The 23316-nt window shown below is 43.5% G+C and overlaps 2 protein-coding genes and 1 long non-coding RNA gene across 9 annotated transcripts in view; 1 reads left to right on the forward strand and 2 right to left on the reverse strand.

The window, feature by feature from the left end:
- The window catches only part of TM9SF3 (transmembrane 9 superfamily member 3), a 44330-nt gene extending 37230 nt beyond the window's left edge, over window positions 1-7100 (reverse strand). The window contains exon 1 of the mRNA XM_040564209.1: window positions 6878-7100. Coding sequence (XP_040420143.1) covers window positions 6878-6991 — 114 coding nt within the window. The 5' untranslated portion in view covers window positions 6992-7100. The remainder of the gene's footprint in view (window positions 1-6877) is intronic.
- A 56-nt stretch (window positions 7101-7156) lies between these two features.
- Window positions 7157-9242, forward strand: LOC121073364. The gene is made up of 2 exons (XR_005821647.1): window positions 7157-7780; window positions 7968-9242. It is a non-coding gene; the product is annotated as an uncharacterized LOC121073364 (long non-coding RNA).
- A 1054-nt stretch (window positions 9243-10296) lies between these two features.
- PIK3AP1 (phosphoinositide-3-kinase adaptor protein 1) overlaps window positions 10297-23316 on the reverse strand; it is a 50829-nt gene continuing 37809 nt past the window's right edge. For all 7 annotated transcript variants that reach the window (XM_040564211.1, XM_040564214.1, XM_040564213.1 and 4 more), the window contains 9 exons: window positions 20123-20218; window positions 18502-18681; window positions 17626-17688; window positions 16477-16682; window positions 14829-14901; window positions 14352-14507; window positions 12639-12709; window positions 12008-12123; window positions 10297-10917 (listed from right to left, as the gene is read on the reverse strand). In XM_040564211.1, coding sequence (XP_040420145.1) covers window positions 10863-10917; window positions 12008-12123; window positions 12639-12709; window positions 14352-14507; window positions 14829-14901; window positions 16477-16682; window positions 17626-17688; window positions 18502-18681; window positions 20123-20218 — 1016 coding nt within the window. In that variant the 3' untranslated portion in view covers window positions 10297-10862. The remainder of the gene's footprint in view (window positions 10918-12007; window positions 12124-12638; window positions 12710-14351; window positions 14508-14828; window positions 14902-16476; window positions 16683-17625; window positions 17689-18501; window positions 18682-20122; window positions 20219-23316) is intronic.

Genomic DNA, 23316 nt, shown 5'->3' on the forward strand with positions numbered 1-23316 from the left:
AACCCAGCCGTGAAAGGCACGCACACGCTGTGGAACAATTCTGAAGGGTAAAGAACATCAGTAAGGGAGAAGAGAAAAAGTAAAGAGCACAGCAAGAGAAAGTAGACATTCCTCCTCTTTGCCAGCAACCAGAAGGGTTATACTAGTGCAACGCATTTGTCCAACTTCCAACAGAGGTTGGGAGAGAAGAAAAAAGGAAATTTAGTTCCAGCCCCTCAGCAGCAGATAGTGGAATCGGCACCACGGTACTGCCTTTAGCTCTTGCCAGTGCAGCAAGGGACAAGTTGGTCCGTACCTCTTTCCTGTTGTTCTGCCTAGACATCTTTTGTTTCTCCCTCTGACAGCTGCAGAACATATTTACAGCCCTTTCTCAAAATAGTCCTAGCTTGTCAAGCCCCCCAATTTAGCATTATTCTTTGTAATGCAACAGCTTACGTGTAAACTGAACTACATCTCTGCACATCCTTCAGTAAGGGAATATGACAGCATTCAGAGCTCTGTGAGTTCATCTGTGACAGTGCCTGGAAGAAGACAACGCTGACCACTGTTTCACTTAGCTGCTTGCTTCTGGCTTGCTTCAGAGTGAGTTGGGAACCCTCCAGCCCAGCACGGCTCAAGAGAAAGTTGTGCAGGATGGCTACACTGAAGAACAAGGCACGTCAGCCTTCCCAGGCTGTACCTCACCGACATCAGCTACAGCAATTTGCAGTCCCTTACGTGCCCCAGCGCCCTTCCAAACTAAAAGGGTTCCAGTAAGAAAAACAAGCTTAAGTGACTTCAGTCTGTATTTGGGGGATGGTGGCTAGCAGAAAAATCAAATGGATTTTCTTTTCTCTGTATTTGCTGGATTATGCTCAATTATAAGGATGAGCTTTCAGGTTTAAATGCGCCTTCCTGTTAACCATCTGTGACCTCATTTAAACAAAATATGAGGAGGACAGCTAGCAGTGTCTAGTACGGCATGCCTTCCACCCCGGCAGCTGAAGTGCCCAGTTGTAGGCAGTGAACTTCCCTCTGAAGAAAAATATAGAGGTGATCAGAAACACACGAAAGGAAACATCTCTACCCTTTCAAGGAAGTTCACAACTTGGGCAGCCACAACATCCCACCTTAAAATGTCTAATTAAGCCTAACTTCATCCTGCAGCCCGAAGAACAGAGAAAATAATGACAGACTGCTGAACTATCTTCTGGAGCTCGGTTGCTTTCCCACATCAGGAAGTTGTCCATCCATTTTTCTCTGCAATGTATGTTGCCAACTTTCCTCAACCAAGTTCTTCTTTTACTTTATGACTTCCTTTTGTATAAAACACATCTTCCCTTGGCTGCAGAAGCCCTGGCAGTTAAGGCGCAGGCAGTCACAAAGTCCCAGAGAAGCCTATTATCACTTTCTCACTCTTTATGCAAGAGGATGTATCCGTGACTACTTCTACAAAGCTTTTTTTTTTTTTTAAAGTGGTAATGTAATTTGCTGGCAAGAAACTCAGGCCTCCCAGAGTTCAAGTATTTTTTTTTTTGCATGTTGCCTTTACAATGTCAAAGTGTCTACAACAAGTAATAGTGGCAAAGCACTTACAGGAAAGCAGGTCTTACTTGGACGAGACAAAGAACTAGAGAATCTTCCAGGACTGTTCTGTCACCTCTATATGAGGACTCCTCGGTTTGGAGAAGTACCATCTTTCATCTTGGCAGAAAATACATACTGAAACAACTATTCTCGTTTCACCAGAAACCCACCAGCCAGACACACTAGACAAAATGATCAAACAGAACCCTGAATTTTTCCTTTTTCTATTCTGATATTGACCAATGAACAACTGTTCAGCTGTTCCCTCTGAGCTTTGAGCACACCAGAGCAAATCAAAATCCTATAACCTTTTGTTAACCTTAACAGGCAAGTCAGCAATAGCACATAGTCCATACTAATATAGAGTACGATAGGATGAAGAGTCTAATGATATTTTCTTAACAATTGTTATACAGCAATATAAAACTTGTGTAACCAACTGCAAGTGTGATAGATGCCTTCTCTTCTACTACACAATACTTAGATTCACTGAGATTCCTCCAGACTCCATAAGACAAGAAAGCAGCATCAAGAACTCCCTATCAAGACAGGCACAGAACAAACAAAAGAGGAAGTCAACCACAATGTGCGAGAACATCCACATCAAGCATCCACCAAGTTAAATTCACCAAGACTAGACGTCTTCTTAGGAGACTTAAATGGAAACTTCTTGCCCCCATTACACATACAGTAAGTGCTTTTGAGTCACCGCTTGACCCGTCATTGCTACAGGCCTTTTAGAAAAGAAGCAAACATTTTTAACAGCCAGGTGGCGGAGGACCAACCTGCGCCTCAAGCACAACCGTGTACCAGCTATAACCATCATCACAGCTGGGAACACCTCTTCCAGGGCAGCATGGGATGGTTATACTGCCTGCGCAGAGATCTTGTACCTGTGCAAGCCAGAAGTGCCCTGAGCCCATCCCACCTGCAACAAGGCAGCACATTCCGGTCCCCTGCTGAGTATTCAACAGGCGTGAAGCCGGCACACTTTGCACTGCCCGAGCTCCGACTGCCATTAGTTGAGAGTACAACTACTGAACACTCAGGTCTGTGTGCCACCTCGAAGCTTACTGCAAAGACAACTTCCATACACCTGTACGGTTTTACAACCATTCAAACATGGCAATGCTGAGACCACCTTCAGCACAGGACACATTTCTTTCTCGTTACCCAGCAGGGCACTCGCGATCTGGAACACAATTTAATGTTCTCTTTGCACAACTGTAGAAATGAGCAGAGAAACCCTAGAAATAAACAATTTAGCCCATAAAACAATTAAGGCTAGATTAAGTCAGTAAATGAAAGGCTGCAGAAAACAGTGTAAGACTGGTAAGTCATAGGTCTTTTTAAACCATTAGAAACACTTTACAAAAAATGCTGGAGGCACAGAGAGGATTACAATTACCAAAACTTATGTGATGATTCAGCAAAAGGATTCCAAATCAAGACAGTTCCCTTCAGACACACTACAATTTTACCCCTTTTCTCAGGTTGAAGTTTGGAGTGAGGCTTCCCAGAAAGCAGTGCCTGAAATACTAGCACTTATTTCAGGGAAAAAAGGACCAACGTTATCTGTTACCGGCAGAGCAAAACGGCAGAGCAAAAAGCAGGGCACGAAATAATAGAGGCAGCAAGTAAGACTCAATCAGCAACTAATATCCTGGGCTTCTAGCGCCCAGTACCTTGGATATTCTGTCAGGCATTGTCATAATCTGCAACTGCAGCTCATATCCACAGTCAATTAAGCTGTAGATTTCAGCCTCATGCTCTCCTTCAGATGGAACAAGTTATTTCTACCAACATCTTCATGTTTCTCTCTGAATTTTAGGGCTCACCAAAGCATGGCTACAACGGTAGAGCAGCACAGTCCGAGCTACTGTACAAGCAGTCTTTTCACTGCTACCCTTCCTAGACACACGGGGCTGCTCAGGCACACCTCGTCCTGCTTCTGTGACACTCCTTCCACCTCTTCAAAAAGGAACCAGGCTGCCTTGCCTGGCTGCATACAGCTTTGTTTGCAAAGATGTATTTTACCTGCACAGAAGTGTTTCCTACAGTGTTTCTCCAACTGACGGTTTACAGATACTATACAAATTTCGTAACTTTGTGTGTTAATTTTAAGCAAGATTTACAGTCTCAGGGTTTTAATGTAACTCCATCAGGTTGAAAGTTCAAGAGAAATACTTTTCTCAGTCATTACAAATCAACTCTTTTGCTATTCAGCATAGGCTATCTTGTGTTTATTTTTCACTATTTGTCATTTATTTCCATGCTTACAAAGCATTAGAAACTAAACTGAAGCAATATTAAAATGCTACCTACTCCTTAGACCCTTCCATCAAAAACCTTAAGGTATTTCAGAGTATTCTTATAGTTTATCATCAACTCCACCAGGTCTGGTAACAGAAGCCGTGAAAGCAAAGAGCAAGCAGAAGCCAACAATCCTAAACCAACAACCCTGCTCCTGCAGGATCAGATGGCATTGTGATAAGGCCACCGATAGCTCATCTATACTCTTGCTTCCACAAGTACACGGACAACAGTCAACAAATGGAACAATAATCAGGATACAGGCAAAAAGCAGGAACATAGGCAAAAAGCAGTTCTCCTCAATGTCTTCAAAAATGACTTGGATGTAGGCCTAGAAGGTGTTTTGCGTTATGTTTGCAGATGATACTAAATTGCAAGGAGCTGTTGACTCCCCTGAGGGCAGAGAGGCCTTGCAGAGAAATCCTGACAGACCAGAGGGCTGGGATATCGCCAGCTGTATGAAGCTCAACAAGAGCAAGTGCTGGATTCTGCACCGGGGACGGACGAGACAACCCTGGCTGTACTTACAGACTGGGGGATGAGAGGCTGGAGAGCAGCCCCACAGAGAGGGATCTGGGGGTTCTCATCGACAGCAAGTTGAACAGGAGTCACCAGCGTGCCCCGGCAGCCAAAAGGGCCAGCTGTACCCTGGGGTGCTTCAGGCGCAGTGTGGCTAGCCAGCCGAGGGAAGGGATTGTCCTGCTCTGCTTTGAGCTGGTGCGGCCTCACCTCAGGTACAGCATACAGTTTTGAGCACCACACTATAAGGACATAAAACTATTAAGAAAGTGTCCAAAGGAGGGCTACAAAGATGGTGAAGGGCCCAGAGGGCAAGGTGTGTGAGGAGCAGCTGAGGTCCCTCGGTTTGTTCAGCCCAGAGCAGAGGAGATGAGGGGAGGCCTCATGGCGGCCTGCAGCTCCCTCACGGGGAGCGGAGGGGCAGGCGCTGAGCTCTGCTCTCTGGGGACAGCGACAGGACCCGAGGGAACGGCACGGAGCTGGGACAGGGGAGGGTCAGGCTGGTGTTAGGGAAAGGTTCTGCACCCAGAGGTGGTCGGGCACAGGGACAGACTCCTCAAGGAAGTGGTTATGGCACCAAGCCAAGCAGTGTTTGGACAACGCTCAGATAGTTTGGTTTTGGGGTGGTGCTGTGTGGAGCCAGGAGTTGGACTCTGTGATCCTTGTGGGTCCCTCCCAACTCAGGATATTCTCTGATATTCTCTGACGTGACACGCTCCGAAGCATGAATACAAGTTGAAGAATCAGCAGCCAAGTTTTCACTTTCTGATAAATTGCTCTGTGATGGTCTGAAGTTACGCTGATGTCTTTTGATAACCAAGATTTTAAAGGCTGTGTCAACTCCCGATTTCCTCTTTACTTACTATGGATTTTAAGCAGTTAAGTCTTTATCATATAATTGTATTTACACTATTCTTTCTCTAAAGAAATGCATGCATCGCTTTTAAAGACATATATATAAGATAAACCATGCTTTTTCATAGTTTTAGTTATTGATCCAATATAGCTGTGCGCACCCAGTATCTCCAGAAACATCACTACTTATTTGTAAGCAGTAGCAGGACACTAAGTCCTAGAGCTTAATGTGGGGTCCTCTATTGCACAACCACCTTTTATAATACTTACTTCTACAGTCCTACAGTTATAAAATAAAGGACGCAGATAAAACATTAATAGCCAATTTGAGTATTATATACAGAAACACATTATAGCTGATATATTATTATAGGAGCAGTAAAAAAAATAAAAGTTAACCTGCTAAAATGGAGCATCAAACACTTAAGGTAGTGCTTCCAATTAAGCATGCTGCAGATAGGTAAGACACTGCACATCTGCAGGGAAAATCAAAAACTGCGTCAAGATACACTGACACCTCTTGACCCCCACGCTGCCAGGTGCTCAGGAGCGAGGAACCGCACGCTGCAGGATTAACAAGGAAGCAGCAGCCTGTAACACTGCGTACTGCGGGCAGGTGGACTGGATCTTTAAGTCAGTGAAAGTTACTCTTTCAAGTTATTAAGTCTGAATCAGCACGCTACTATTTCCCCTCCACTTCCCAAAGAGCAAGCAGAGCCTCCAAAACGTAACCAAGCGCTTCAGTTACACAAAGATACACCTTCCAAGCACAGTCATTTTCAAACCTGAAAATTCACGGACATGCAGTATTCAAAGAACACTTCCTTTAGTTTCTTAATCTAAAAACGCACGTGCTAATAAAACACCACTCTGTGCTTCATTTATGCTATTTATACTTCCACCCCAATCTCCCGTAGAGTATTAAAGTTTCAAAATGACTACCCAACAAGACAGACTTCCAAAAAAAGATAACTGTCCTCTTCCATCAACTATTTCTGACCTCTCATGTGACGTTACTAAACTGGACACGATGCAAACAAGAACGTTAAATCAAGAGAGAGTTATAATCTTGGAGATTTAAGTAATTTAGATGAAAAATTGACCGATTTTAAAAGGGAATTTGTAATGTCCATTATTAAATTATTTAGGAAGTTATTCAGAAGAGATAAAACTGTTAAAAGAATTCACTTTTGAAAAGACAGCTCTAAAAAAAAAAAAAAAAGATGAATTTAACGATGGTTTTGTGAAGCACTTTTCTCCCTGTAAGACTACCAGTATTAAACGAGTTACGAGGAAATCCCCGAACCGAACAGCCCTTAAGATAAACGCAGTGCCCTGCTGAAAACTACCCGGGCAAACCCCGCCCCCAGAAGCCAGGTTCAGCCAGAACACCCGCAGGGCCCTCAGCCTGCCTCAGGCACACCTGCTCCTTGGAAGTCCCCAACGCTGGCTTAACTTTCGCGTCGCTTCACGCGGCGCCAGTAAACCCCATTAACTTTCCTAAGACAAAGCCAACCCCAAACAACCCTCAGGCGGCAGAACGGCACGGAACGGTGTCGCGCCGCCCCGCTCCGGGGAGGAGGCCGCACGGCTCCTGCCCTGCCGCCCCCCGCCCGCCCCTCACCGTGTGCTCGTGCTCGTCGGCGCGTGCGCGCGGCGGGCAGAGCAGCAGCAGCGCGGCGGCCGCGCGGAGCAGCAGCAGCGGGCGCGGGAGCGGGCGCGGCCCGGCCGCCGCCATCTCGGGCCTCGGCGTCCCCGCCAGGAAGCAAGGCCCCGCCGCCCGGCCGGCCCCAGCGCCCCGCCGCCAACGCCACTTCCGCTCCGCCCGGCCACGTCATCCGGGCCGCTCGGCGGAAGGAGCGCGGCGCCGACGGGGGGCGGCGGGGGCCAAGCGGGGCGGGGCGGGGCGGCCCTGTCATGGCGGAGCTGCGCCCCGTTCGGCGCCCGCCGTCCCAAGCTCACCTAACGGGGGCTGCGCCGTCTCGGCGCACCGATGGACAAACACCGCACCTCGCGTAAACACACGGGCGGCAAGGGGGGAGCTCCCCGGGCTTCGCGGGGCGACCCCAAAGCAATTCCCCTCTCATCCCTACCTCCGTCACCAGAGCGAAGCCTTCCCCCTGTGGTCCTGCACATCCAGCCTATAGTTCAGCAAGCTAAACTCATAGGCGTATTTGCAGCCCTGTCTATTTCACTAGAAGCAAGGTCCTCTTAGAAGAAATACTCCTCAAACCGTATTGAAAACCCTTGTTTACATTAAAAAATAAATAAATGGGAGAACCTAGGCTGCTTTGCTAACACCATATGTTTCTCTCCAGTCATTGCATCTCAGCCCAAAACTGAGTAGGCCCCCCTTGGGAGGCAGAGAGGAGGCTTCAGCATCTCCGTTTATTCGCCACTTAAGCCTCTCGGTCAACAGCGGGGCCAGCCAGAGCCATCTGCTGCGAGGGACGCCGTGAAGAGCAAACACTCGTCCTGGGCCACCAGCTGCCACCTGAGCTCCGTCAATTGCTCGGTGCCCAGACAGGTGGAAAGGCCGTTTACTTTTTACCAGCAATTTTATTATCTGCTCAGTCCTTGAGCTCCGATCCTAGATGAAACATGCTTTGTTTCCTCTCCCCAAGCATATTCATGCGTAATCAACGATTTGGTCACATGCAGTTTTCTTCTCCGGTCTCTTCTGAGCTTTAATTTCAGTGCATTTCTCACCCCAGGTGGTGGCAATACACACCACAAGCTCCTCCAGCACAACTAGAGCCTACAGCTACAAGGACTCTACACACAGAGCCGTAAGAGGGGAAGGCAATTAAATGAAATGAAACCAACTTGTAGACACATTTGGGCAGCTCAGAAGGTGCGTCTTTGCTGATCTGCAAAAGTCATGCCTATATCCCAATCATTTACGTGCATTTTACAGTGAAGCCATTTTATTGCTGTTCCTTTTCTCCTTGACAGGGTGACAGTTCTGCTGTGACTGCCGGGCAGCGGTTTGCCTAACTAATCCAGGCAGACTTACAGATAGACAGTGAGAAAGGAATGCCCGAGACTACAGCTACATCTTGGATCTTTCCCCTTCCACAGTGCAAAAGGGATGTGAACAGAGCACTGTTTTAAGACTTCTCAGCCTCACTGATCCCAGCTCACCTCCCCTCCAAGCCAGAGCTTGCATTTGTTTTTGTAGCATTTGTTTTTGTATAATAGCTCAGGTCAGACTGAGGAAGGATCTAAGCTGCAACTGGGAGAGGGACCAAAAGACTACTTATGAGACACATTTCAGCTATTTGGATGTAAACTGTCTTGCTGCAGGACTAGCAATACAAATCTAGTTCACGGCCAAGTTAGTAGGATTATGCAAAGGCAAATGCTCAGATACAGTTCAGATAAATCCTTCTTGGAGAAGACATTCGTCTATTGCATGCAGGGGGTGTAGAATTAAAAGTCAGGCAGGGGAAGACAGCCCTGGACTGCTTCCGTCCAACAGCTCTGAAAGGAAATCTTCTGTATGACATTCGTATTTTGCTCTTCACCTCCTGCCTTCTTGCAGTTTTCCCTGCATGCTACATTTCTGCCTTAAGTTGTGCCTGGCAAACGTGGAAGCAAAGTCCTGTCACATCGCAGTTCCCATCTCTGGAGCACAGCTGCAGCCAGAACTACTAAGATGGGGGACCTCTGAACAAAACCAGGGAGCTATGTGCAAACCAAGTACACACAACAGCTGAAGAGAATCAAACTGTTAATTTTCCTCCTTTATTTCTTATATCCCTGCTTCTTTCACTTATCTATGGTACCATCTTCCTCATTTCAGCACCAAAACCTCCTTCCCTGCTTCCGATTTGACTGAATAGTGCTAGGAATTGTGTTCTGTTTCTAGAAGGGCACAGGAAGGCACCTCCCACCTCACTGTTCCCCTGGCTATGGTGACCAAAGAGCAAACTGTCAGTAAGAGCTTGAACTGTCAGTGAAGAAGGCACTGAGGTCCTTAAGAAAAACAAAAACAACAATAAATCCTCTTCGTCAACAGGCTGCGGTACACAGCCAGCATCCTAGCAAAAGGAGAGGCTATCTGAACTGTACTTGGAACACAGCCTGCGGGTTTCAACATGTGGATGACATTTAGCTTGCGCTTATGCCCATGGGAGCTTCCACCTTCCCTCAGTGCTGCCTGAGTCACGGTTGGCCTCTGTCACTCCTACAGCTCCCCGTGCTGGCTTCACCCCACCGCAAAAGCATGGAGCTACAACTCTAGTGCCTGCTCTGCTACAGAGCAAGAGAAGCTTACATGACCAGATGGAAACTATGCGTCTCTCAGGGGAAACTGCTTGAAAACCAAGTAGGCAACGTGGCTTAATGCTCTACCCTGAATGCTGTCTTGCAGAATTCCCATTTATGTCGCTCATGGACAACCAGAGCCCCAGACTTGTCCCCCAAGGGTCAGGATATGTACAGAAGATTGCAAAGCTTTAAAAAAGCCTACTTTAATGATCCCAGCCTCTTCGGATGAGGAATCAAAATTAATTTCTGCTTTATGTGCTTTCTACACTTGGCACACAGAGCCCAACCAGGAAACTCTCCTTAAGTGTCCAAGTCCTCAGGCAGAAAAGACTGGACACAGCTGTTGCTGATTCACATTGCCAGAGCAGAGCAAGCAAAGCCCAGCCCCCAGGCAGGATGCCTGCTTCCACATGAGTATTTGTGAGGTGTGCACATCTATAACCGGAGAGCAGCTATACTATTCCAGGACATGAAGTGAAAGGGGTCTTCATAATGCTGCAATGAACATGTGCAAGAGATACAGAACAAAGCAGTGCTGCCTCTTCCTTCCCCCTAATTTAAGAGGTCAGTCAGATGATTTCAAGGAACAATAACCCCCACCATGGTCTAAGTACAGCTGTTTTGACACAGCAAATCCCTTACCACCTGCCTTGGGAATTTTCACAGCAAATGTGTCACACGCTGCACCTTGTTAATGGCTGTCCTCTTCAGGGAGGGATAGGGAAAGACATTTTCAAGAGTGTATGAAAAACACATTCTTAAATAAAGATAACTTCTCATCCTCCTATGGTTTAATGCATACTGGAAGGAGAGTCTAAATTTTCTGGAATTTCAATGTCTCCACCCAAAATGTTACACCAAACAGCAATGCATTCATCTGTTCCTGCTGTAACGAGTGTTCTTCAAACAAAGTCTTTAAAATGATTGTCTTTACTTTTTGAAGCATGTTTTCCAGTAAAGCCCTTGCACGTTGTATCAGAGGCTTTGTTGACAATGCTTATCAGGATTTAGTTTCTAAAAGGACAAGCTCTTTCTTGATCAAAAGGAAACTCCATGTTGCTGCAGGGCTGCTGAGACACACAGCAGTGTTCTCTTTTCCAACCATGATTTTTCCTTGAAGTCTCAAAGCATGAAAATTCTTCTAAATAAAAAGTTGTAGAAGGCCAAAAAGTCTCATTGAAAATCATGGGTAAAGTCACCAGAGCTTTAGAGAGGAAGAAAGGGAAGAAAACATTTGGCTCCCACTTATAAATAATTTAAGACAACCCCAAAAATATCTGTACAAATACACACATACAAACAGAAAAAAATCTCATATTCCACAGATGTTGAGAGATTCAGCGACCTCTTGGGGGCACAGGTGGAGGATAAAGGCCTTCAGAGCTTATAGGCCTATAAAAAGACAGAATACAGATGCATTAAAAAAGTAACAAAGAACAGGGTTCTGGAACAAACTGCATGCAAGAACATCATATCTAATAATGCTGTACAAACAAAAGTCATACAAGAAGAAAAGCAGGCTATCAGTGACTCAGCAATAGAACTGATGCCAAGGTGCTAGAGCCCTGTTCCTGACCAAGTTACTTCTGCTCCTACTTTGCAATAATTCTACCATTACTTGGAGGAGATGGCATAATGCTTGTTTGGAATAAAACTTTGATATTATAGTAGCTTTTTTTTCCCCTGAAGACTAGACAAAGAGCAATAGGAAAAGAGCAAAAGGTTCAAAAAAATATATTTACTCAAACTAAATATAAATTCCAGCTGTATTCTTGAGAGAAACTAAGCCAAAACACAGAACTTACTGTTTCCACACATCATTAATCACTATTTTAACAGTTGAAGCATTTTATTAACATCTACTCTTATATAATCCTCTTGCTTCTGGACTTCATAGACTTGCAGCGGTTGGGCTACAGGAATGTTTGCGAGTTACTAAAGTTTGCGGTGGCCTGACCAAATCAATGCAACACTCCCACCCCTTCTCCAACACTTCTATCAAACCAGTGTGATTCTTTGAGGCCAATCGTACAGTATGCTTTGGAGAGCTCTGAAATTTAGAAAAATAACAAACCTCCTAAGGAATGGCAAAAGGGAATTCCCCCTGGACCACGTTTAGTATATTGTGAGAGGATCTTCTCAAGAGGATCAGGGACTCAACCTCTGGCACGTACAGGATGCTACTTGAGATGGGTCAGCCTTACTATGGCATGCACTGTGTGTGCCTCAGCAGTGTTGCCCACTACTGAGGGTGAGAGCCACAGCAGTTGCACTGCAATAGGCAGGTCACCAACAGGAAACCAATTTCACCAGGTATTACACACGAGAAGGAAGGACCTTACTATTACTTAGCACTGTTTGTTTACACTTAATAGTCTGTCAGACCTTGTTGAGGAGACATTTGCTTCCTGCCGTAATTTCTACCCAGTGCTTCCATACTGATTCTCTGAAAGCTTATGTTTGAGCTGCATTTTAGCTTTACCTGCTTGCACCTCGAGGAGGCACTCTAGGAGGCCTTTCAGGCAGTGGGAGAGGCAGCCTCTCTGCCTGGTGGCCAACAGGGCTGCGGCTTCTACTTGCTTCTGTGACTTCATTGTCCTAAAAAAAATAAATAATAAAAATTTTAAAAAGTACATCAGGATCCAAGTGATTCTGAAACACACTTCTTTGTCCCTAAAGCACACATTTTCCTCAGTGTCCAAGTTGGCACGTAGCTTCTGGACTGGATTACTTAGTATATGCAGATACGGGAACAATGCAATGGAGAATAAAGACACGTGTTATTAGTAACGTGTCTGTGTGCTGTATTTTGTGAGATAAGATAAACTAGGCCTGGCTACAGCTTGTGAGTCACCTTTGGTAGCAAAATTTCTAAGTGCTTGGCACTAACGACATAGAGTGCAGTTCAGAAACATCTGAACTATGAGGACAGAAGCAGCAGAAGAGGACTTTTAGAATAGGTTATAGACCACCAGCAGAATTTGGTTTTTGTTAGCCTCACAACAGAAGTGGCTACATTTAGCCATTTCTCCAAATGCACTGGCATTCCTGAGCTTTTTCTTCTGTATAAAGAAAAAATCATGTATTTAAGATCAGCTGAGGTGAAAGCTTACCTCACTGTCCCCTTCCATCCCACTGCTGACGCTCAGTATGCTCCGAGTGCTGGAGCGGTTACTTGCGCTACCTAGGGTTAGTAAGTGAGAGAAAAAAAGTGTATTAAATCCTGGTGATCTTACTGCAAATCACTAACTCAACTCTTTATAACCTCATGCATACCTCTTGCACACATTATTTAAGGCTTGTTTAGATTAAATAGTTTCCACTGATATTTTTCACGTGTTCAGGATCCAAATAACTGTATTTCATACAACACAGCTTTGCTTTCTTTCTAGCAGATTTCTCCCCTGCTTAAGTCCAGGCTTCTGGTAAATACTCAACCATAATCTCACTGAAAGGGTCCAGTGCCAATATCAGGTTGCAAGTCAGGTAAATATTTTCACAAGTGTTACACACTCAACTCATATATATTTAAATTATCAGTCCCCATGTCCCTTAACTTCATGGAGGTGGATGGCTAAGGGCACTGTCACACATGAATTTCTGGAATAACTGACTGCTTGAGAGGCTGTCTTTCCCAATAGCTGTTCACCACCTCCTCTCTAAGGATGTCTACTCACCACAGGAATATGTGTTAGTCTATTTCAGAGCTAAAACTGACAAGTTTGATCAAACTACCTTTAACAAGCATTTATGCCAACCCATTTAACTTGCATAGACTCAAAGTAGGGAAGATTTTTGCAGTCAGTCATGCTACCTCTGAAGGGGACAGCAGCTCACAAATATATCTAACACTGCTATGGCTGGTTTCAGTCATAAATACGTAATGTTCTATAGGGTTTTACAATACTGAGACATCAATGTTCAGAAACCTACTCACTAAAATCGAGGCTAGAGAGGGTTTCTCATAATATACAGTCCTTCCTCATCCTTGCTGAGGTAACTGTCATTATCAGCTGGTCCAAACAGCATTTAGTGCACTAAATACTGTGTTAGAGTCTGTTCTCACAATCATACCATGGAAAACAGAGCCAAGCTGCACCCTGAACTCTGCAGGGTCTTTAACAATTCTCACACAACCGCTTCTATGCAAAGCTCAGCTGCCTCTGGCACATACTTCAGATGTGTGCCAGCTATATCTTGCCAAGAGCCATAAAGGTGAGTAACCTCACTGGGACTCAGTGTACCATTCAGAGGACCAAAATGATTTTAATGATTTCTGTGAAAATTGCTCAGTCTGAAGACACAGTGAGAATGCAAGGATTTAATTTGCACAGATTAAACTTAATAAAAAACAAATAATAAAAATGTCCAGAGCATCCAACTCACTCAAGAGTTCAGGTCCCAAAGCAACGAATGAAAAATGCAGTCCTTTATCTACAACAATTGAGGAAGTGACATGTAGAGACACGCAGGTTCCCAGCCTGCAATATGGCTACGCCCTTCAGGCCAGAATAGCACACTGCCTGCTGGGAGTCACAGCGAGGGATCATACTTTTTTCTATGAAAGCAGCTGCCATCTACTTTTAATAACTGGAGATGGGGGATACACTTTCCTTGGGAAGACTCAAGGGAACCTTTTGCCCAGCTTTCAGGTTTTCCTCCCATAGAAATGCAGACACAAGTGTGTCCAAACCCCTTGATGAAACTGGAGTTGCTTTTCCAGCTTTGAGAATAGTTGGCGTGCAGGGTTCAGGGTGGCGGCGTCAGCACTGGGATTCAGCAACAAAAGTCCTGACCCTGAGGGGTGACAATCAAGGTTTGCTTACTTGTTGTGCTGGATGTGCTTTCTGTTTTCCAGTCTCCTCGCTTTATCTCCTTTTTTGGTGGGAAAACATTTTTCCTAGGGGTGTATTCATATATGCCACATTCTGGTTTCCCCAGAGTGTTATGAGAATGTCGAATAGGTACTGTAATTTCCAAATCTGGAAGGGAAAATGAGAATGAACAGCTCAAAATGATCTACGTGAGTCTAACCTCTGTGAGACAGCTTCACACCCCAAAACACACTCAGTTGTATAAGGATGATCATAACTGTACATATACAAATCCAGATTCACTCCACAGATGTGGACTCAATCTGGGAAACTGAATAAAGCAGCTTCTTAATGTTTCACTCAACAGGCACACAAATGTGAGTATTAACGTATCACATAATTACAATACAGAGACATTTCTGCCTTAAGAACCTATTGATACTGGTTGCTGCTTCACTACCAGAGAATGTCAGAATCAGAGGCTGTTACCTGTACTTTTGCCTGATTTTTGCTTCTCCATTTGCCTCCTGGTTATGCTGTCTCGTAGCCGTTTCAGATTTTCCTAAAAATATCACAGGACATTCTTTTCAGACTTTCGATAAAGGAGGATGAACAGCTTTCTGACAATACCAGTAACATATATCAGCTAACTTTGCAACCAAGCTGCAACAAAGGCTGCTAGACCAGGCTGAAGTCCAAACCACATGAAACCATCTATTCCCTTCAGAAACCCGTATGTGCCTTTCAGAAGGCAGGTTTTTTCCAGATGTTTATTGTGTATGTTCAGGTCAAGTTCACAGAATCACTGGTAGTTGCAGATAAGCAGCATATTTGGTTTAGAACTCCCTCTATTTTCTGTCTCCACTGTTACACTGGCACGGAAACAGGAGACGTTCAAGTAACTGTGGAGTCCTTTCTGTACTAATGAACAGGTAATAATGACTGTGGGACAGAGGAGGCTGCTGCACATCAGAGCATGACAGACAGTGAGAGAACTGAGGATGCTCCCACTGAAGCAACAGTGGACTCCTGAAAATGCAACTGGAAACAAAGTGTGGCAGCATACTGCATCTTACAGTAAGGAAAGGTGGGGAGGTGGAAGGGAAGGGAGACAGCTTGTAAAACGAAAAAATGAAGAAGTCCTTGAATAGGTGGAGAAGCAGAAGGAACAATAGCTGTACCACAAGGCAGGATCTGCAGCAGACCTTGAAAGCTGCTCATGGGATAGGGCTCGGAGCACACAACTTCCTCTCTGCTACAGAGATGTACTAGAGCCTTCCTTATTGAAGAAGGGATTTCCCATGACTGTTTCTGTTTAGAGAGGACCCTTCCAGGTGAGAAGGATTAAAGTCTTGGCTTTGTCCTGACAGCTACCAGAACAGTATCACACACTGGAGACCAGCACCTCGAGTGCTGGGGCAGACTTTGCCACAGCATGAACAAAAGGCTCCAAAAGAAGCAGGCAGTGCTTTTGAAGAGGGAGCTCCAAACTAATGTGAGAATGGAAACTTTAAAGTGTGACTGCTAGTTCCCAGTCATTATGCTGCTGCTGCCAACACAATGATGTCCTCATTCAGCTGAGCACCCAAACAGTGCACTTTCACCCATGACTTTTACTTTGCCCAGCTGCAAAGAACAGGCAGTCCTGGAAGCTTTAGGAATTAAAACCATCAAACATTCTGCCTTTTAAAGAACCTGAAGAAGCATCAGACTATTTATAAGACAGGAGTTTAATAGCGATACATCATCTGGGACACAGTCTTCACTGAACTGAAATAGATGCAAACTGACAACCCGAATGTTCATTCACAGAAGTCCCTGCCACCAGGTAGGTGCTAGGTGAAAAGAAAGGTAATTTAGCCAACTTGATTTGGGCCTAATTGCTAGTATACAGATCTGCATGTTAGAAAGACTAAAAATATTACTACAAGATAAACAGACCTGTAAAACAGCTATCTGCTTGCTGCTGCATAGGAACAGAGCTTCCCATGTCAGGAGAGAACTCTACTGGCCGGGGGACTGTGTTAGGAGTCTTCCTGCTCCAACCAGAAAAGAAAGCTGCTCCCACCAAACTGAACTGCTATGGATACATACGTAAGGAGTGTTGTATTTCTTAAACAGTGGAATAAGTCTGTACCTGCTGGAATCGAAATGATTCTGATCTCTTTTTCTGGTTCAGTTGCCACTCCTTAAAGTGAAGTACAGCTTCATCAACGTTGAGTATGCCCATTTTCACTTGTTCCTGTAACGTAATCAGCTGCCGTTGACCTGGGGTTTTCATTCCAGCAAATGGATCGTATATACTTGATTGAGACAGGTCCCTTACAGGCCTGACTATTGTCTCTGAAAAGAGAACAGCAGCAAAAATATCACTGAACTTGTGGCATCTGCCCTTTTCACTGAATACAAAGCAATTCAAGCAGCCTTGATATAGCAGAGGTGCCGAAAGGTTAATATTAGAGACTGAATGTTTCCCTAATTAGAAGGGTATTTTGTCCATATGCCATCCTGCTGTTTGTCAGGACTAAGAAATCTGAGAGGTAGCATTGTGTGCAAATACATCCTAGTGTAATCTCTGTTCTTAAAAACATAATTTAAGTGAACAGTACCAAAGGTCCTCCTCAAAGTACTCTGCTTCCTCACCTCAAAAGTCTCTCTTCTGCACCCTCTGCAATCCATAAAACAGTATTTCACCTTTGCAATTAGAAAGCCAGACTTCCTAGATAGCATGTAGTATAATTCCAGAAACAGTTGAAAACTCATCCTACTGATGCTGGCTCTTTGCAACTCATTTACAACATAAGGAGTACCCAACTCAGGAGATAAAAGCACAGGTGCGATTCTTGGCACTCTGATAATGCACAGGGTAAGAAACTAAAAAATAAGGTCACAGTTTTGAAAGTGCAGAGATCAATGGGAAGCAGTTCGATACAGGTTAAATCTCAGGAAATAATGATCAACAGGCAGTGACTCTATTCAGAAGAGGAACATCAACTTCACGAGGCAATGTGGATCAAAACATAAAAAAGGGACTTCAATGATCATTAAAATCCTGACTGAGGATAAACTCTGAGACAGCAGATATGTATCGTATGAGATAAAAGAGTACCCATCACACTCTGCAGATATAAAAAGTTTCCAATGTCACATAAGGTCAGGTCATTCATATGGGACTATTATCCCCAGAGTCTTACAAAACAGCCTATTCTGTCACATACAAATCTCACTTAAAGCTACCTCAGATTTGGATTATTTGAAAGATTTTCAGGATAAACCTCCAACTTACCTTTCTTCACCTTTCCTCTAGAGACATAGAGATTCTCAGGTCTTTGAGCTTTCTGTGCAAAAACTGGAAAACAAACACTCTTTAGACACTGAACACATCTCAGGAAGACAAATAGCGTGAATGAATATGGGAAGCATATTATCATATTCAATTCTGCACCACATTACAGCTTCTGTTAAGACCTATTGGACCCCATTAAGTCCGTAGGAGAACAGGATAATGAGCTGCACAGTAAAACTCCCTTTCTGTTGTCCTCAAAGAATATAGCTCAGCCATCTCTAAGAGAAATCTGGAAATACTTTCCCATAGTAAAGTAATTGGAGGAAGGAGGAGTCACTGAAATTACTTTCCCATACTTGACTGGAGTTCTTGTTAGCGAGATTGTGAAATATGACCAAATTTTCACAAAGTGCCTAGGAAACTAAGAGGCAGTTCTCTTTAAATCCAATTAAACCCTATCTCAGAATGAGGTATTGTCCTACACAAATGCTCCAAATCAGTAATATCATTACAGAGCAGCAATTTCTCAATTTATTAGCTTGATCATGTCCTTACAATATCAGAATCTTTCCTATTTAGTCGTATTTGTTTATAGTGGCTGGGGGCAATCTGTTATCTTATTGCTTTCATTATGAACAATCACAGGCCAAGACCTCAGGATAAAAAAACACCCACATTTTCAGCATAAACAGAAAATGAAAAGCAGACCTGAAACTAGATCACAAAGGTAATCCAGCTCTTATGGGTTCAGACTCCAGAGCCAAATAATCAAAGGGTCATGGAAGCCACAGGTAGACTTTCTTGGCAACTGGAGCCTACATCAGGGCCATTCTACAGTTGACTGTTCTACAGTTCAGGTCATGGTACCCAACTCACTTTTGGAGATGTACAGCTCATTATCTGGCTGTGGAGAGCTGGATTCTGGTCTTGGAACAGGAACTGGAGGTCTGCTGGCCATTTCCTGAGGAAAAGTATCTTGTTCTACTGAATAATATAGGTCTTCACCACACCGCTGGTAAACTCCTTCCTCTGAATCTGGCACATCCATGCTACCACCTAAAACAGAATGGACTTTGTAAGCAAAACACCTGGCCACTTCACTGATGTACCCTCCAGATGTACCATGTACCGCATTCTTACCAAGCTGACCATTTCTTAGGCAAACATAGCCAGTTTTGCAGTGAGTTAACGTGCCAAAGATCTTCAAAACAGGACTTGATAAAGTCATTAATATCTAGTAGCATTTAAGTGTTTGCTACTAAGCCACTTTACTACTAAGCCAGTTTAAAAAAAAAGGCAAAAAAACAGTAGAAAGTCTCATAAGTGTTTTTAAGCACTAACACCAGTAGATTTCTAAGTTCCAGTTAACTAACATGTCACAGTAGTTAACAAATCAAATACGGCACTGGCTTCCAAAAGCTACCTGGGTCATCTACAGAGTACAACAGGGACGACTTCTTTTGTTTGAAACAAGCAATTGCCATCAGCTGACGGTATATTTGATCTCAGAACAATGTCTCAGAAGGAGCTGGATACATGTATTTGCGCTTAACAAGTCCCAGCTACCATTATACCACCTCATCATCTCCATTCTATTCTCACTTGTAAATTCACTGCAAATTCATCAAGTGCTGCCATACCCAATTTAACTGTTAATTTTCCCTCTGTTTGTATGTTGGCAAATTACTGACTCAATATCATAGAAAGAATTAATAGCCCCCGGACTAACTGCCTCCTCTGTTATCAAGTCAGAAGTAAATAACCTAGCCATTGGACTTAGTGTCCTTCAGTAGTTGATGCTGGTACACCTAACTGAGTCAACGCAAAGGAACTGACAGAGCACCAGTGTTGGCATGGGAAACGGAACAAAATGTTAAAGGACAGACTTAATCTTGCTCTGAGTCCAGCTGGGTCACCCATGAGAAGCGAGTCTGGATCCTACGGAACCTGGTGAGTCAGGAAAAGGCTTGGATGACCCAATCACGCACAGTGGGAATAGCCCAAAGCAGGTCTGGGAGCCAGAAGTTCTTTTCGTCTTTCCAGGCTGCTGTATTCAAGTAGATGGACTTGTGAATAAAGCATCTGCATTAAAATTCATCTCTAGCTTGTGCTGCTCTACTTTATACTTTGTCCTTGTTTATGAGGGGAACCTGCACCAGCATCAGGACACCAGAATTAATTCCCTTCACAAAGATAGGTACCAAAGACAGCCATTCCTGAATAGGTATCAACCATGTTTGCACCCATAGGTAAGCAGACACTGGAACAAGAAGTCACTCTTATTTCTTGTTAAGAAATTCACCACATTTCTGAAGTCACCTCACAAGCTTCACAGGCTGCTTTTACTGTTGTGTCTCATCTGTACCCACTAAAGCAAGGCTGTCCATATCATATGGCGAGGATTTGCTCCTATGCTTTTAACAGATCACTTTTAACAGATTAAGGAGAAACCTCAAGTTCAACTGTGCTGTTCCCCTCCCTTTCCAAAAGGTCTCACCTTCTAAAAACTTGCGGAGCATCGAGTCTTTTGTATTTAGAGAAATTTCATCTCTGGCAGTTGCAGTGTCTGGCTTGGACTGAAGCATCTCTACATCTGAAAAAAAATCAGAAAGGTGAATTTGTTGATTATGCCCTTAAACATGTGGAACAATATCATATGACATATTTCTGACTGAATTTTCATTTTATGGTGAAAATCAAAGACTAAACCAGACAACTGACAAGACAGTTGCCTCAAAAAAGGCTGATAAATTGCTATGTTCAGTTCACCCTGCACAAATCTTTGCCAGCTGCCTGACACTTATGCTTGAGGAAGACAGATGTGACTAACATTACTTGGTGAGAACTTCTGACAAGGCTCCAAGCAGACACTCCTGGGAGGCCAAAATTGATGCAAACTTCATGACTTTCCAAAACCAGACATTATAGGCCATCTGTCCATAACACACAAGATACCTTTTATTCGGTTACCCAATAAAAGTCAAAACAGCTGATGAGTTAACCAGCTGGACTGGAAGGTGTTTCGAGGGTCAAGTGATAACTTAGTATTGAGAAAGTCGTGACAGCAAACAATACTTTGCGAGGTCCTCATTTTGCAATGAAGGATTCTGATTTATTTTTAAAAAAAAGGATCAACCTAACTGCAACTCTAAACCTAATGCTGAAACCCCATGATGATAAAAAGTTAGGTACACATGCTCCTAATGATATTAAAAACAAGACTGATATAAAAGAATTGTTGAGGCATATTGCAAAATATCTATTACCATATAAATTGGATGGTTTGGATTATTTGGATTAACTGAGAATAGAAAATAGCACTTTGGATTACATGATAATTCCTGTAAAGCTGAGGAGATCTAAGTAAATGCTAACAATACGCTACCAAGATTTTGCTTTGCTAGTATGTTTTGGTTTTCATTTTTTTGTTTGGTTGTGGGTTTCTTGTTTTTGTTTGGTTGTGGTTTTTTTGATTGTTTGGTTTTCCGATTAAAGAATCATTGTCGAAGGACCCTGTTGTGGCTGCATGAACGCGCCCAACCTAGCTTTAACCTCGCAGGTATACCTTTTGTACAGTCACAGCAATACTGCATGCTGTGTGGATTAACCACATCAGCAGTTTCTCAGAGCTCTTCAGTTCATGCCAAGTTTCATGCTGCTGAAGTTAATCTGCTCACCACCAACCTAATTTAAAGTTCACTTAATATCGCTACACTACACAAGCCCAGATTTGGCCTTCGAACATGGTAAAGAATCAGCATTACAAACCTGTATTTTTCCTGTAATTTTTCTACCTTGCAGCCAAACGTGATTGTTATTTTTAACATAGCTTTTAGAAACAAACCTGGAGCAAATATAGGCCCTGAGCAAAGCCAGTACTTGATGGATTTGGGGGCAGAACAGAATCTGACAGATGTGCAAAGTTCCTTTGATTCTCTATGGAACGAGCAGTATCCTCCCAGTTTTGGCTGTGCTCAACATAATTACTAAACCAACAGAGCAACAGGATACTGCAGGTTTTGTTTTGTATTACTGTATTAAACACAGTTAAATTTATGAACCAGTTAGTTTCACTTAATAGATATGATTGACACCTTTATACTCTCTGGCACATGGGGCTGTCTTGCGTACAGATAAGCTCTAACATCTCACTTGTGTACCAAAAAGGAAAAGAAATTCTGAACTTCTCCAATGCCACCTTCTGTTCCACTTTTTGCAAAACCAGGACAGTGGGACAGAAGCAATAAGAAAGCACGCACAAAACCTGTGTATCACAGCCAGGAAAGATCCCCAGATCTTCCTGAGGCTATTGGGTAACGCTGTTCTGAAGGGCTAGTGGGAAGAGAGGAAAGTTGAGAGTTCCTAGATGTCAGTCTTCAGAATTTAGTAACTAAAATATATTTTTTCAAAGAGACTTTTAGTTTCCCTTTGCTGGGTTTAAGACTTCAGAAGGGATCTCAACCAATGTGCAGCAAGACATACAGAAGACACATTATGGCCTACTGACCCCTTCACTAGAGCTAAAATAGGCGTATGTGGGCACCCTTTAGAAAGTAATCATATCCTTTCCCCCTTTAAACGTTTGTAAACAATAGAAGTTAAGTATTCCTGCACATGAAGAAAATTTACTCTTTACAGAGACCAGTCCTTTATTAACTAAGACAAAGGCTTCAATGTGTTGGTATAAATCACACCCCAGATGTTTTTAAGAAGTTATATTTTGCTGTACAATTCCCACAGTTTGTTCAAGGAAAATGAGGCTGCTGTTTCTTGCATTAAGTGAGGAAAAAATGAAAGTCAATGAGGACAGTGTTAAAAACCTGGCCTCAAGAGAATAAAAATATTGGGGGAAGGAGAATAAGGGCATCACAACTACTATGTACTATTTAGGTTTTGAAGATCTGCAAACTATGGGACAATAGGTTTTATTCAGCTGAAACTCTCAAGGATAAAGGATGAAAAATCACACTCTCTAAATCTGAATGTCCACACAGTTCATAGCTGTGGAAACAGCGCTAGGAGTCAGGACTTGTTTCCACCAACCCTTTGCCACTGCCAGCGACCTTGGATAGAGGAAATACAACCTGTTTCCCCATATAAAATGTCAAAAACTTCAGCCTTACAGTTGGAAAGTCAGCTTGGAAGGTAAGGCAGTACACGAGAGATACTGGAGAAGGTTATAAGGGGCGGTAACACTCCATACTCTAGAGGATTCCTTTTGTTCAAACTGACCAGGTACTTCAAGCACTTCTGAACACACACACAGAAATCTGGCAGTTTAATTTTCACATAAATCAAACAGGTTTTCAGCATTTTCAAGAGTCCTTGCTCCCAGAGCCTCACCCCTACGCTGAGCTCTAGCATACTCAAAAATACGGTTTTGTAAGATTCAGCAGGTGCTGGTGAGGAGAAAGCAGAAAAAGCGAAGCTCTTCATCTGATGCTGTAGTTCGTACTACCAGATCGATACGATGGAGATAACTTCCCATTCTTGCTATTCGACTGCTGTTTGTTACAGTGTGTGAGTGACCCACCTAAATATTTACCTGCAGCCCGCACCAACCTAGAACAAATTCCACTTGTATTCAAGAAAATTATGTTTGACATTACAGGTGTTTGAAAAGGTAATAAAAGGGAAGTGCTCTTCTGAAGCAGGAATGATTACAGTTGACAATAAGAAATTAAATATGAC

Source organism: Cygnus olor, chromosome 7 (genome assembly GCF_009769625.2).
Source record: "Cygnus olor isolate bCygOlo1 chromosome 7, bCygOlo1.pri.v2, whole genome shotgun sequence".
Taxonomy (NCBI): Eukaryota; Metazoa; Chordata; class Aves; order Anseriformes; family Anatidae; genus Cygnus; species Cygnus olor.